The following is a 15559-nucleotide window of genomic DNA, read 5'->3' as shown; positions in this document are numbered from 1 at the left end:
CAGTATAATGACACAATAAATTTTACTGCAGAGCTACCATTGGCATATTCCTGTATACTAATGAACATAGGCCACCCACACAACGGTAGGAGCGCTTTTTTTATTTGATAATTTTAACAAGGTTTGCTGCACTTTGCATTTCAGTGTTGCAGACACACCCCCTTTATGCTCCAATTTCGGATAAAAATAAAATTTTTGAAGATCTCAGTAAAAAAATTCACTCCTACCATTGTGTAAACAAAGGATACAGCTACATGTCACCACAAAAATGACAGTCCTAGCTGTGCTGGAGGCAGAGATATCTTTTGGACAAGTTTGCAACTGCAGCAAAATTTGAATCCTGAGAAATCATGCAAAAACAAAACAAGTCGATTTTGACAAGACAGTAGCATGGAAAAGCTGTTTATTTACAATGATTTTCAATTTCAACTTCTTCAGTATGCACCAGACATATAGTCTTTCTGTTTTGCATCACCTAAATGATGTTTTTTCAATGCCCGCTGCGTGTTTTCCGCAGAGGCACACTTGCGAGCAGATGCGGTCAATCTGCGGCGGTCTTTTCCTGCCATGCGTTTTTTTGCTGAAAGTCCAGGATTGACGTACAGCTCCTTCAGGATTGCTGATGAGGCTGCTTCATTTCCAGCATTGAATTTCAACACGGCTTCATCCACAACAACTTGGACAGAAAACGGTGACGCATGGCTCTCTTTAGCTGAATGTGCCCAAACAACAGAATGCAGGCTCTCGTTGCTGTTCTGCGTTTTTCCCTGCTGGCACCGTTCAAGAAGCCTCTCATCCGACAAGCGTTCATAGATGGGCAAAAGGGCCTTGCAGACATGAGGTGGCAAGTTGTAGCGATTCCTTGTAATGGGCTCGCCTTTTGCTGTGGCTGCATTAAGGCGGCACCAAGAATCTTTGCCTTTTGGGCACAAACTCTGGTCAGACACTTCGTCATTAGAGGTGACATGGTGATAGGTTGCCATGACAGCTCTTTGCATGGCCTTCACGTCACCTTTATTGCTCTTCAGCGCCCAGCCATAGTATAAGTGAGCTTGGTAATCAGGTCGCCAGTCAGTTTTCCCCGGCCAACAAGGCTCTCAGTTCCAGCCCCCTTTTGCTTAGCAACAAGGTTTCGCAATGCTGTGCCCATTCTCTTTTCAACGTGGTTGACACAGTCTTCCTTGTTGATTGGTATATAGCCATACACTTCTGCTTCCTGCAGTGCAAGGAAAGTGCGGCTGTCACCGTCTGAAAGTATTGTGGTGTACCTTAGATTGTGTTTTTCCAGTGATCTTTGAAAAGGCATCAATCCAGCTTCCACTTCCATTTCACCAGATTTTTTGCTGGAGTTCTTTTGGCATATATGACTTGCTTTCCACGACTGGTAATGTGGATCTCCTTCTTTCGGTCCCCGTTCGCACGCTGCGCAAAAATTACTTAGCAACACATAGTCAAGCACTAAACACGTGAAAAGTTCTGTAACAGCGCCAACACAGATATGGGATGAGTGTCCGTGCGTCATCCATGAACCATCGTAGGAAACGGCAATGTTTCCTGGGTCACCGAGTTTCAGTTCGCTATAAAGATTACGAACAGCGAGCGCGCTTTCTGATATGCATTTATCAGCAGCTGCAGTCGCGGCGGGCGTCATCTTCGACTTCAGATGTGCCTGCCATGTTTTGGCATGCATGCCGCGGGAAGACACATTCATTGTCGCGAAAATGTCATTCAACACAGTTTGCTGATTGCCAGTGCTCTTCATAGCACGCGCAGCAAGAATGTTCACGACGAAGGGGTTGCACGATTTTCCGTCGTTAACGTGCGGCGAACTCCACACGGGCGCGTTATCACCTCAAGTCTCGCACGACGTAACAATCTTTATGGCGAGGCCGTATTCCCGCTCACCTAAGCGTACTGAAACATCGCCGCCGCACCTTTTGCATTTCACGTCCGACTGCATAACGTTTAGAGCGTCGAGACTCACCAAAGCGAAGCGCGTATCCATCACTTGTGAGCCAGTCGCAGCATCATTCGTGGTGGCAGTGTTGTTTGCACAAGCGAGCAGATCTGATTTTCGCTTGGTAGCTGGCGTTGATGCAAGGTTCTGTAGTGTTTCTTCGGCATTATTTTTAATCATCAATAATTCAGCGGGCTTCAACATGATTGTAACACGTCGAAACGTCTGTCGAACATCGTTGCTGTCAGGGCCGCTTTGACACGCTAGGCCTGACACGCTAGGCCTCACCCGCACTCGGTGTTGTCAGCTTCTTTGTGGCCACTCGGCACGGGAGGCAAGTCAACATCTTCTGAAGGTGGTCGGCGCTGCTTTTGAAAGTTGTACACCTTCCGTTTCTTCATACGTCCACCGAATTAGTGCTCCATAGCAAAGTTCAGCGTAGACTTCGGCATGGTCGCACGTTGCAGCCATGTTGTCCGATGCGCACAGCCGCAGCCCGAGCAGACGGCTGCGCGAATGCGCCAATGGCGTGCACGCTGACTGTCACGTGCACTAGTAGACCAATAGGACCGCGCATCATGGATTTTTCTGAGTGGCCGCTAGGCGTATGCAGTAGCAGTGGCGCGAAAAATGAAAACGAAATGCGGCTCTTTCGAACGCGACCAAGATGGCCGCAATCAGAGACGTAAAAGTGATAAAAGTATAAAGGGCAGCTGCGTGTCTCGGAAAAAAGCCCATTTTCGCGTGTCCATCGAGGAATATTTTCATCACACACATGTTTATAAACGCTACTACGGCTAAAATATCAATCCAGGACGCGTGAAAATTTGCCAGATTATGCATCAGTCACTGCAGAATCCGAAAAAGATATTTTCAGAAAGATGACTTTTGCGATTTTTCGGTCTCCAAGACCCGTGTCCCCCCTTAAAACAACTCGTGTATGTCTTCCTGGGACACACGTGAACGGAGGGGACAGCGCAGCTGGCTGCCGCAAATGCGTGGGTCAAAGCTTTGCTCACTACTACCGTGTTTACTCGCATAATCCTCGCACTTTCTTTGTCGGAAACCTGATGCAAAGTTGGGGGATGCGAGAATTACACAGGGAAAACTTTCCACGAAAATGCAGAGAGCAAAAAAAAAAAACCAAGTGGCCGCGAATCGGGATTCTCACACCAGCAACTTACAGCAAGCTTTACAAAGTACTAATTAGAACTTACCTCAACAATAAAAGCAGAGGTTCAACACAAGGCAAGATTTATTTGAGACATAAAAAGTGTCTCAAAAAGCGGAAGCAAACAGTCGAGAATTAGAATATTATACGCGAAGCTTGTGGGCGATGCGGGCATAGCGGTAGCGGTCAGCGCTCAACAGGAGCCCTCAAAAGGTAAGCGTAGGACGTCAGTATTGGGCTGATGGCTATTTAACAGAATCGTCTGCAGTTTCCTTCTGAAGAAATAAAGTTTACCATCAATCCCAGTTTTAGGCACACGGCAGGCCCAACGCGTCTTGGTGGCTTTCAGCTGCCGTCACCAGTAGCGAACACAAAACTCGTAGGCTCCGAAGGGCCTACTGGCGGCCCTGTTGCCGTTGTTTAGCGTTTGATCTATCACTTGCGACTTGAAGCAGCCGTGTGGCTTCAGCATCGCCCCATAACGTGCCAAGACAACCGACACAACATACAAAACACGCCGCAACACGCAATGGCCACTTCGGCTTGGCTTGGATTGGATTGAATCTCCGTGCAATAGTACGCTTGATGCTTAAGAGATGGCGCCAAATGGTGCGCGCTATCATCATCAGTGGCTGGGACGAGCAGACGACATTATTGCGGCAGTTTTTGCGGGTGCGATAATTACTCGAGAAAAAATTTTTTCCGTATTTTTCTTGGGCGATGTGGGGGGTGCAAGAATTATGCGAGTGCGAGGATTATGCGAGTAAATATGGTAGATTCTTTTGGCAGGAACGCCAAAACGCGTCTGGCCCTTTTTTATTGCGATAGTCCAAGCTATTTTTTTGCCATCGCCACTGCCACTGTCCTTCATCGTATATGTATCTATATATATATGAACACTAAAAAAAAGCCGCCCGCGCTCGCCGCCGAGCTCATCGCGATGCGCCGATGCTTGCTTATCTCTCGCGTGTACTTTGCCCCATGGATGGATGCCTGTGCACGCACACTTATCCTTTGATGGGGGAATCGTGTGCCTTCGGCTTTCACTGAAACGAAAGCGTTAGTTGCCGGGCCCACAAAGGCCACTTTGGTCTCTGCACAGGCCCCTTTGCGAAAACTGCGTGCTTTTCATACACAGCGAGGTATAACTGGGACATTTGTCAATTTCTACTCATCTGTACCTGTGATTACGTATCGTGCATAGTTTATGTTTAAACAGCGCGTTACGTGTCGAGCGGAAAACGTTGTTACTTCGCTCTCGTCCTGCGAGTATCTTGTTCGTGCGTCACTTGTGTGTGAGGAGCGCGCTGCACGTTTCAATCTGCTTGCCGTTTTCAGCAATACATTCCAAGTTGTTGCTGTCGCATTTATTGCTTCGCCCTTGCGGTGAAACTGTAACTTTTTATTTTTTACGTATTTACTGCCTTTAACCTACCGCTGCGTGCCCTCGGAGCTCATAGATCGCCATCGCGTCGCCGCAACCGCGACCGGGTTGCGGCAAACGGTAGTTCATTTTACAATCCCCATGTGCTTGGTTGCGCATGCACCTTCAAAGCAAGGTCGTTTTATGCCATCTACGATAGCATCTGCCGCAGTTTTGTCCACAGAGTTTGCGTAAAGCAGCATTGCTTTGACTGGTTGAGCACGCACTTTCGGGGTTCTGTCAGTTACGTCGACGCCATACATGATCGCGTCAAGAGCGACCGCAGTTTCGTCCACAGCGGTTGTGGCAACAACAATCACACGCACTGTAAAAGACAGTGCGTGTGCCGGTCGCTCGCGTACTTCTGAAGCTTCGAGTAGGCGGCTCTCGACTTTCGTTCGACGGTTTCCGTACTAAAGTTAGTATCACCCGCCGCGATTAGGAAATGTGTTTGGAACGTTCGAATTGAGGCCCAATGAACATCGTGGAATTTGGCTAGGGGATTTTCAAGAATTCGTATCTGCCACGGTTTTGCATCACTGAGATTATACTGTAAGTTCACATGAACACCTCTTAAACTCATAATAAAATAGGGTAGGTTTGAAAAGCCTGGAGCAGATTGAGCTGCTTTTTTTGTCAATGCGGCCAGATCATGCACAGAAATTTCGATTTCCGGGAGATTTTCATGACAACCGTAAAACCGGAAAAGACGGTCGAAATCCGGGAGTCTCCCGGCCAATCCGGGAGACTTGGCAGGTATGCTATACTATCTCAAGGAAATGATCGATCACGCTCTTTTTTGGGTGACAAGTGATTTTTTTTTTTCTGGTTTTTCCAGAAACCTACAACGCGAAGAAGATAAATGGCCTTTCGGGACAGACATGGCAGCAGCAAATTTGGTCGTCATGGTTCGAAAATTGTGCGCATGTGGTTGAGTCTTAAGGAGAGACGCTCCTCGAAAAAAAAAAATTTTTAATAATAATGAAGTTAGAGGGCCGAAATTTGCACAGTTGGTGTAAATTGAGCTCCTGTTATGATATTTGTAATCACTTTTTTATAGCTATAGTAGTTTGATTTTTATAATATATTTTAGTGTGAAATAATGCCTTTTTTGTGCACACAATTTTTCTTAGTAATTATTATGCCATAGCATTTTAAAACACACTCGGTAGTTCATTACAAGTCACAAAATGCTGATATCTAGGTGAAATAATTTTATCTGCATTTTATTATTAACAAAAAAATTTATGAAAATTTGGGTGTCATTCTCTTTTGTCTGTTGGCATTCTGTTTTCGAACTATAATAAATATGCTGTGAGACTAGACATATAAACATGATTTCCGCACTCTATGCACCCCAAAGAATATCTGTGCAAAATTTCATTGGGATCCAAGAAGTAGAAGAGGCAAAAATTGCGTGCACAAACTTTAAAAATGAGCAAAAACACCAATTTGAGAAAAACTCTAATGAAAGTTGATTTGAACATTGGATGCCGAAATTCTTGCTGAAATTGAATCAAACTTGGTGTAAATGTACTTCAATATGTCTATTACTAGACTTGGAACACTAGAACACTCCTGCTGCATAAGTTTCGCCCTCACGGTTCTTGCGAACAGAGTCCTCGGTACGGGCTCGTTTCACCTAACTGCAGCGATGGGACTTGGCTTCAGCAGTCAGCTTCACAGACATCTTCCGGATTCTTTTCTGATCACTTTCCAGGCTGAGTCTGACAAGCTGGTTTGAAGGAAGGAATCCCAGTTCTTCCAGCACTTTTTCGAAGCTGGAGTGGCCCCTGTTGAACCACAGCACTGCAATGGCGGTGGCAGTCTCCCCTGCAGTGCGTGATGCGAAACGACTCTTCGGGCACAACATCCAAATCTTGCCATTCAAGGATTCAGCGGCGTTTTGTGTCTTCCCTTGCAAACAGCGGGCAAGCAGTTTGGCATCTGTCAAACGTTTATAAATTGGCAGCAGTGCTTTTGCCTTGTGCTTTGGTCAGGAGGGGTGTGCGTTCAGGAGCAGGTTCTCCCAGAGCTAGGGCTCTCTTTTGTTTGCACCATGACTCTTTCCCATCGGGGCAAAACTTGTGGCTGTTTGCCTCATTGCTGAAGCACGAATGGAAATACGAGGCCCAAATTGCACAGAACATGCTTCTTACGCTGCCCCGGTTGCTGGTTATTGCAATCTGATAATAGTTCTGCAGCCTTTGAATGGTCTTGTCACTGAGCTTCTGCCCACGGGGAAGTGGTGTTTTCAGCTTTCTAAGCGCAGTACCAAGACGTTTGGCAACATGGTTTGTGCAGTCTTCTTTCGTCACTGCCTTCGACCCATAAACCTGTGCTTCACAGACTGCAGCATATGCCTTGCTGTCGCCGTCGCTCAGAAATGTGGTTAACTGCATGTTATAGGACTGCGTCCTGCTTTAGATGCGTAGTGCAGCGTGTGTTTCCATGGCATGTGATGTGCAGTCCACATTTTTTTCACACACAGGAGAATGGAAGGCCTGCCATACTTCTTCCTCTTCGTTGTCAAGGGCTTTGTGGCTGCTACAGCCTTGGCAGTAGTTTGCCAACACTTCATAGTCCAGACAAAGGCCAGTGTCCAACGAAATTGCAGTGCCAACACCATTGTGGCTCTTGTGCCCAGGCTTCTGCCAAGTCCCATCAAACATGACAGCAACGTCAGTCCGATCAGTTTGTAGTGCGGTTATTTGTCTTGCTTCTGTTAGGTTGTCTGAGGCTGCTTTGGTGGCAGCAGTGTGCACTTTCTTGGCAATGTTGTAAAATGTCTTATGGTGAAGTGACTTTGGTAAGCCAAGAATGCCACAGAACCTTGTCAGCTGGTCGTGTCCGACACCAATCGAACGCGCAGCAAGCACTACTTTCACATTGATGGCGAAACTATCGCGAGGGCTTCCACGGCACCGCTCCGCGTCAGACCCTTCACAGCCATTGGCACCAGTGCGTTCCGACGAATACACAGCCGAAACTGCTGCTGCTGGGCACGCCCCGTTTGTGCAACGGAGCTCTAGAAGGGAAGCAAGGCCCTTGCGCTTGCTTGCGACCTCCACCACCACAAGTTCGCATTTCCCGCACATTCCGCACCTGGCACTGCTCACAAGCCGGGTCAGCGCTTCAATTTCACAGATAACGACACCTGCGCCAGTCCCGCCGTCAGCAATCTCTTCATCTTGGAACGCTGCAAACTTCCTCTCCGAGGCACTCACGAAGTTGAAAGCGTCGCTGATAAAATCAGACGTGCTTGCCTGTGCTGCGCTGGGAGGGGTGCTGCCGTTCCGCTGGCGTAGGGGGCTTGCCGGGTCCGTCGCGCTCGTGGCTTTTCTTCGCTTCTGTTTTCGCTTCCCCTTGTACGGGCACGCCGTCCGGTACTTCCGGAGGCAAAAGTTACGCTTATTCTCGTCATTCATCGCGGAAAACGTAGAGCAGAAAACAACGCTGACTAGACTAGTCCTAAGTGGCGATGCGATGTGAGCGGATACAAAACTGCTTGAATGGCTCTGACAGCATGGCGGTAGCCAATGGCAGTCTTGGTTTCACGTCACGTGACAGCGGGAGCGCTCGGAAGACGCGCAGAAAAACATTTTTATTATATTTTCACACGCAAATACGAAACGGACTGACGTAGCTGCCAAAAGAGGAAGGCTTTGTGCAATTTTTTCAAGTCTCCACAATGGCGGCCGGCGCCCGTGCTTTGAGTGGCGGCAGTTCGAAAATGGCCAAAATGTGGCTGCATTCGTGATTTTTGCGGTCACCGCGAGTCATTCAGACGCGTTTTTTTTTTAACTTCTTGCACAAATCTTGTTCTTATATTTTGCTGCATGAAACTAGGATGTTCAATGATGATAAAGCAAGCAAGAACAGAAAATCGAAAATTATAAAAATAATACAGATTTTTCGACCCACGTCTCCCCTTAAAGTTTCACATTTGCAGGAAGCGACCGTCGGATGGCACGGGCAGCTGCATAACCTTCGCTCGCTGTGTGCTTATCAGCTGCAATGTCTCTATACTCGCACCCCTCATGAACCCCGCTGTGGCACATTAAGAATTAAAAAAGACTGGGGACATGCCGTGCACAGACAAAGAAAAACAATACGTGCACGGCAGCGAGCGAAGGGCTGGAAAAAGAGAGCGGAGGTGACCGAGGGGGGGTCGGCATAACAAAAAATGGAAGAGATGCGACGGGCAACAAGGCCGCCGGTGTCGGTTAGCAGGACTGCAGCGGATGATTGTAGGGGCTGCTTTTATTACACTGGGGAAAAAATCCTAATTTTGACGGCTGAGGTTGGGTAGTGTTTTGCGCTCGAAGATTACGTACGGGCGCAGTTTGGTACCGTCCGCCAAAGCACTCAACATTACTGTGCAGCGTACTGTGCAGCCCCTCCCGCCTTGCCCTAAACACCAAATTTGGTGTGATGTGACGTGAATAGACGAAGATAAATGACATGTCAAAACATGATAATAATGACATGCATGTCATGTAAAACATGGCTCCATGCTACGCTCATAGCATGCTCGCGGTCGTTTCGCTAGCTTCAGATTTACCAAATTTTGTATCACAGGACGTGAATAGACTACGAAGGTAAATGACATGTCCAAACATGGTAATCATGATATACGTGTCATGTAAAACAGAACTACATGCTATGCTCATAGCATGCATGCAGGCATCCCCGCACTCACACAGTCTTAGAAATCACTGCATGATCTACTAAGGCTCCTATCTCAAATGCGCAAAATCTTAAGCGAACTAATATTCGTGAACCTCTTATTTATTTCAAATATTCAAAATTTTCGAATATGTGGTTATCGAACTAAATCCGAATAATACAAATGCAATATTCGACGAATATTTGTAACTTTCGAATATTCGCACACCCCTATCGTTTGAAGACTTTGGCGGCTCAGACGGGTGTCTGTGTGGGAGAGGGGTAACAACTGAACGCACTTAGCGCTTCACAAGCATACAAGAGAACTTTTTTTTTTGCACACCTCAATGAGAATTTTTGTCTGCAGAACATATCATACGACTGCAGTTTGCCGCAATGCCGAATGTTGCTGCCAAATAATCGTACTTTCCCAGAACGTATTAAACCTAACGTATTAACACTAGCTTGATGGGGGCCTTTTCAATTTTCCCGATTTCGAGCATAGCAGCTTGGAAATCGTATTTTAAGCGAGCAGGTATCAACAAGGTTCTGCTGCTTATGCTTACCGCTTATTGTGCAGTCCCCCAAGATAAAAGACCAGTTACCTACAATTGCCGGAAAATACTTGCGAGAAACGCAGTAGCGAGTGCGCTTCTGAAAGGTGGTGCAGTGAAAAGAGCGAGGCCGTTACGCAGGAGGAGCAGATGCGAAGTGAACAAACAAAGTGCAGAGGGAGGAAAAGAAACAAAGACTGCAGCACACTGCGCGGCCTCGACGAGTGAAGGAGGACGAATAAGTCTTTGCACTGGCTCAGCTACAGTGTACTAGCATGCCTGGCGTGGCTCTGACCACGTGTGATCCTGTCTTTCATGAACTGGGCACGGAGTTTCCCATCGAGAAGAGAGTCTTCGCTATCAAGCGTCACTTTTTTTAAAGAAGAGGAAAGTTGCATATGATCTTTTTACAGGTTTTCCAAGGATCAGTGAACTGATCAAATGGATTCCACTCACCATGCAAAAGTTGTTGTACAGCATCACTGGCCAACTGTGATGCTGTGTAGCCTTGGCCACTCACTATGCCTGGATCAGCCCCAGCCGCCAGGAGCACGCGGCAAGCTTGCACATTTCCTTCTCGTGAACACCGATGCAGTGCAGTCTGACCCAAGCTGTCCAGAGCATTCACCTGCATTACATTCATGCCACAAAATAGTTGGAGGGAAGTGAAACATTAAATACATTTAAACAGATAAATAATTCCTCTATTGATTTCACCATCATAGGCTGATTACCAGAAGAAGAAAGTCAAAGGTTGACAAATTTTTATGTTAAAACAAACTGGCCCTGCAACACTTCTTGAGCAAAGTCACGAAATGCTGCTGACTGGTGGTAGAGGCAGAGAACATTAGCCAGGGATCATAGCAATAAATTTTTAAGCCTTATAGGGCCAAATCGTACCGGGCGTTCACCCTCTCAGGCTATGCAGGCACATGCTGTGCATCACAGTTTGGAGCCTTCAATACCTCCTTTCCAAACCATACTACATATAAAACAGATGTGACCATCCCCGCAAAGTATACACTCCTTTTTCACATACCCAATTCTTTCGAAATTCCTTTATTTCTATTACCTTGCACGACTGAAGTCACTTGTCCACCACCTCTATTGCCCAACTGACTGATGTCACTGCTTTTAAGGGGGGGACGCGGCACTTGGAAGTCCAAAATCGGCCCAAAAATCGCATTTTTTCTATTACTTTCGCGTTCCCAATGCCCTTACGCACCTATCAGCCAAGTTTGGCTTCCAAATTCCACTCATTTCTCAAGTTATAACCCATAAAGATCGCAACTTCGCGCAAGTGGACCTTTAACTTGAAGTGTAAACTAGCCGTACTTCAACCGCTGACGGCACGCGAACTACACGCTCCACAAGCACCATTTTAGTCTCGTTGGAAAGATCGAGTTTCTAGCTTTTTTTTTTTTCCTTGCCACTAGACAACTATGTGCCCCTCACAAAAGCAAAAAAAGTGAAGTCAAAATCCCGCACAGCGCATGATTCCATTGGTTGCTTGACGCACCAGACCAAATTGGCGCTTCCCAATTGACCAGGAAAACTCGCTGGCAGTGTCTGCCGCCATTTTAAAAGAGTATCGCCCTTACGAAGGTGTCATCACTCGTATCCCTAATCTAATGTGCTTGTGCGTCTCACTATACCCAGCGGTGCAAAAAAAGTTGCGATCATAGCAACATTTTGGCCGTTCACGGAAGAAAGAAAGAGGCAGAAAACCCAATGGTGCTGCTACTGTGTCGTGGGAGCAAGTTTTGTGTTGCCTGACAATGCCGTCATAACCGAAGCCCGTTCCTCGCGTGTGCGCGGCGTGGATGCTCGCCGCTCATGTACTGGAGATGTTATGAATGGAGGAGTGTTGCGAGACAGCTTCCCCGGATAGCGCACGCTCTTTGGATTATGACCGCGTCGATGCTTTCGGCAATGATGAAGTGCGCGTAGGCACAGGCCTCCCTGACAGCGCGTCCGATGTCGACTCCAGCCGTATGCGGGTAGACACTGATGTAATCAATGCCAGTGAAGGTTGCGACGCGCGTGCCCGCGAGACAACCACAACGCTTGAGGGTCTTTTGGCAGTGTCGGCAACAGCGCGAAAAATTGAGTGCTTTTTTGGAGTCAAGTGGTGCGGAATTGAGGCAAGATGCCAGCAAGGCAAGACTCAAAACTCACACGAAAGCCTCCAATCCGTGATTTGGAGTTTGGTATTAAAGGAGCAGCACGTTTCTCTTTTTGCTGTGCAAGCTGCTGTTGCAGAAGCTGTATTGTTTTTCAACACGGGCAATGTCAATGCCTTCGCTGCGATTCTAGGGCAACTGGACATCACGATATTCAACAGCACATTCCTGAGGGCTAGGGAGAAGGACTGTCGTGAGAGTGCAACCTCAAATAAATTGAGAAAAGCGTTCCAAAGTCTCAGAAAGCTGGTCAAGAAGAAGCGCAAGGATGGGATGCATCCAGATTATGCCCCTGGTGTATTTTAATAAGATTTTATTAGCATTTTTTTTAATAAAGGTCCTTTAACTCTTGTTGAAATTGGCCCAGCAAATTGATTTATAGCATATTGCACTCCTTAATTTTTAGAATCTGCACATCTAAATACACAAATTGTGAAAATTTCGTTCGGATCTATACGTAAATAAAAAGTTGCTCATCAAGTGCAGCCTCACCCCTTAAGGTTGATGTTGAATGCAATGTTCACTCTAAACAGCTTTTTTCTTTTTTTTTATAACGTACTCTGTGACCCACTATTTTCTGTAATGCCTTCAGGCCCTGAAGCTACTCAAGTAAATATGCATTGGTTATCCTGATTACATTACAGTAATATGTTTAGTTCTCATATGCGAATGCTGGTATATAAAGAAAAGGGTTAATAATGTTTGTAGATTTTAATTAATGACCCTCAGAATGTTTTTTTTTTTTTCTTTACCTTTGCCCCATTTTTGATCAGGATGTCCACAACATCTAGGTGAGATTTGCTGGCTGCTAGATGCAGTGGCGTCAAGCACCTGAAATAAATAATGCACCACACTTTTATTCATACGTCACAAAATGTTAATCTGAATCGAGTGCTTTGTTTGCATTATTAACACACGTCTCACGTCTAATGCCACATGCGATGTCAGCTGACACACTTTTTCTTCTTAGGTTAGCACCCGCACATCATTAAGGAATTATTAGGCTTGTGCGAATATTTGAATGCATTGAATATTTGAACAAATAGTAGGGTATTTGTATTCGCTTTGATTCGAATTTAAATTATTGAAAATTTCAAAGTATTCGCAAGGAATGACTACATGCATATTAATTCGAATGTACCACCTGTAAAGGTAGTTTCACTGCAGAGTTGCGCTGATAAACCACGAAAGCATTTATCCAGGATAAATCCGCTCTGCTACGAAGCCCCCTACAAATTTAAAGGGGCCCTGCAACACTTTTTGAGCATTGTCAGAAAACGCTGCCGATTGGTAGTCGAGGCTACCGAGGACACGCAAGCCAAATGTTATAGCGCAGCATGCGACCTAAGATTCACAATAAATTCTCAAACTCAGCTGAATATTGCTCTCTTTTCTTGGCAAATGATTCCACAAGCTCAGAAAGTACGCGTGACGTATTTTCTTTCCCCGTGCCATCCTTCCCTGCTTAGCTTCCAGCGCTTTCGTCGGGATGAGAAGAAAGAATGTACTTGGAGCGTGCGAGAAATCTTTGAAACTCCACGCGTACTGGATGGATTCTAAAAATTTTTGCGGAGGTGAAATCGTGAAGCAATAAGCTTCTTTAGTAAATCTATTCTATGACTACTTGAAAGTTCCCTTTAAATAAAAATATTACCCTCGAATCAATTAATTTTATTAAGCTTGAGAACTTGTTAAGACAGCTTATATAATAAATTTTAAAATGTTACATATTTTAAGGGCTATGACTCGCACCCTGCTGAAAGTCAAATCCTGCTGTACTAGTACAAAGTTGTTTCAACTTCCTTTGAACGAAAAAAGAAATGGCATTTGCATAGACTCTCTATTTCAATTTTAAAAAATATTGCGCAGGTTAGTTAGATCACAATATATATGCCCATTTTTCCATATATACTATTCGAATTCCATTAGAAACTATTCGACCAAAATCACTATTCGCTTCAACCCTAAAATTCATTATTGGCACAAGTCTAGAAATTATGAAAAAACTCCTGAGGTGCGACAATGGCAGCAGGAAAGAGCCCAACTAAAATTAAACCTTTCAACCACCTGTGTTGTAAAAGGTAATGTCAAGTGTTTTTTTTTTTTTTTTTTTTGCCCCCTTATGAATCAAACTGAAATGTCCAAAGGTATTTTATACAGTCTGCTATTTCATTGCACCATTTTTTTCTTTTTATGAATAGTTTAGTATTAATACTAGTGACATTTAATTAGGGCCAACTATGTCATGTTAGCGAGAAATAGAATGCCTCACAGGTGGCGCAAATTGTAGCACAAATTTACTTCAATTTTCCAATTACTAGAGCACTGCCGTTCCCAATATTGAAGAGCACTGCCGTTCCCAATATTGAAATTTTAAATGTTGCAAAGATTAAGCTTTGAGTGCCACATAAGTTGTTTGCCTTTAGGCAGAAAAAGCTTCAATTTATTTGCCTTCGTCTTCCTTTATGGCTGCAGTTAAAGTTCATCATGTCAAGTGGTCAGCATTACAGGGGCACGGGCATGCAGAGGCGCACCGACACGTACACACTGCTTTCCCAGACCAAGAAACCTTGCTCTTTACTGGACCCGCGCCGCATATATAGGCACACATGCACATAAGTTACAGAGGGCAACACACTCTGGTGGCAACTTTACAAAAGGGCTGAACATTGGCAACCTATACACTTTACATCAAAATAATAGATAAACATGACTGTACTAATAAGGTTAAAGGTAAGTAGGTAGTGTTCTATGGACGTGAACATTGTTACAATGTCATATGGCATATACTTAAAAGAATGCAGCAGTCGAACCAGCCTTTACTAGGCAATCCTGAGCCTAGCAATGAAACTATCACTCACGGTACAATGATAACAGCAATCACACATCAATCATGTTGTGCTTTCTGGGTGAAACGTGTTGGTGAAACTAGATGTGTCTTTGTATAATCCAGCATTACCAGTGATGCTTGCATAAATTCTAGAACGTACACAGCCTCCCGCAGTGCGCAAACAATAAATAAGAATCATTAAAGACATTCAAGAATTTTCCAATGCATTTAGCTGCAGGAGGCATCAAGCAATAAAACATGTTTGTTTTAGCCCATAAAACCTGCTCACATCTAAAAATATGAGTGCACACAGCAATAATCAAAATTTTTTAACCCTGAAGCTTGCTGTACCGAGGTCAAAAGTAAACATGGTGGCTTGAAATAAGTGCTGCAAGGCTTTGTTAATGCTTAATGTCTGGTACTGTTACTAAGAAATAAGTGAAACTTGGGTGTAAATTGCAAGACAATTTACTCACTCTTCATTTTTCTCATTGATGTTAGCATTCTTCCTGAGCAGCAATTCTATTGCCTGCTTGCGCTTGGGAAATGAAGAAACTGCAACCATATGCTGCAAAAAAGAAATACAGGTATACAATATTAGAAATCACTAAGAATGTCCAGAATCAAACATCAAGCAAATATGATTTCTTGTTTTTTTCTCATACAGCTTTAAACTTGACCAATGAACACATGACTTGTCAGTAAACAGTCACACAACAAACAATGTGTTGGTCATGGCAATTTACCGTATTTAATCGCATAATAGGCGCACT

At 45.0% G+C, this 15559-nt stretch overlaps 1 protein-coding gene across 3 annotated transcripts in view; it reads right to left on the bottom strand.

Annotated features, from left to right (window-relative positions):
• Positions 1 to 15559, bottom strand: part of Tnks (tankyrase) — a 246530-nt gene that overhangs the window by 165312 nt on the left and 65659 nt on the right. For all 3 annotated transcript variants that reach the window (XM_037426582.2, XM_075881808.1, XM_075881807.1), the window contains exons 8-10: positions 15263 to 15354; positions 12709 to 12787; positions 10230 to 10401 (exon numbers count right to left, since the gene is read on the bottom strand). In XM_037426582.2, coding sequence (XP_037282479.2) covers positions 10230 to 10401; positions 12709 to 12787; positions 15263 to 15354 — 343 coding nt within the window. The remainder of the gene's footprint in view (positions 1 to 10229; positions 10402 to 12708; positions 12788 to 15262; positions 15355 to 15559) is intronic.

This window comes from Rhipicephalus microplus, chromosome X, assembly GCF_043290135.1.
Source record: "Rhipicephalus microplus isolate Deutch F79 chromosome X, USDA_Rmic, whole genome shotgun sequence".
NCBI lineage: Eukaryota > Metazoa > Arthropoda > Arachnida > Ixodida > Ixodidae > Rhipicephalus > Rhipicephalus microplus.
Note: the sequence above shows the minus strand (reverse complement) of the source record. Positions and strands in the feature narration are given on the sequence as shown.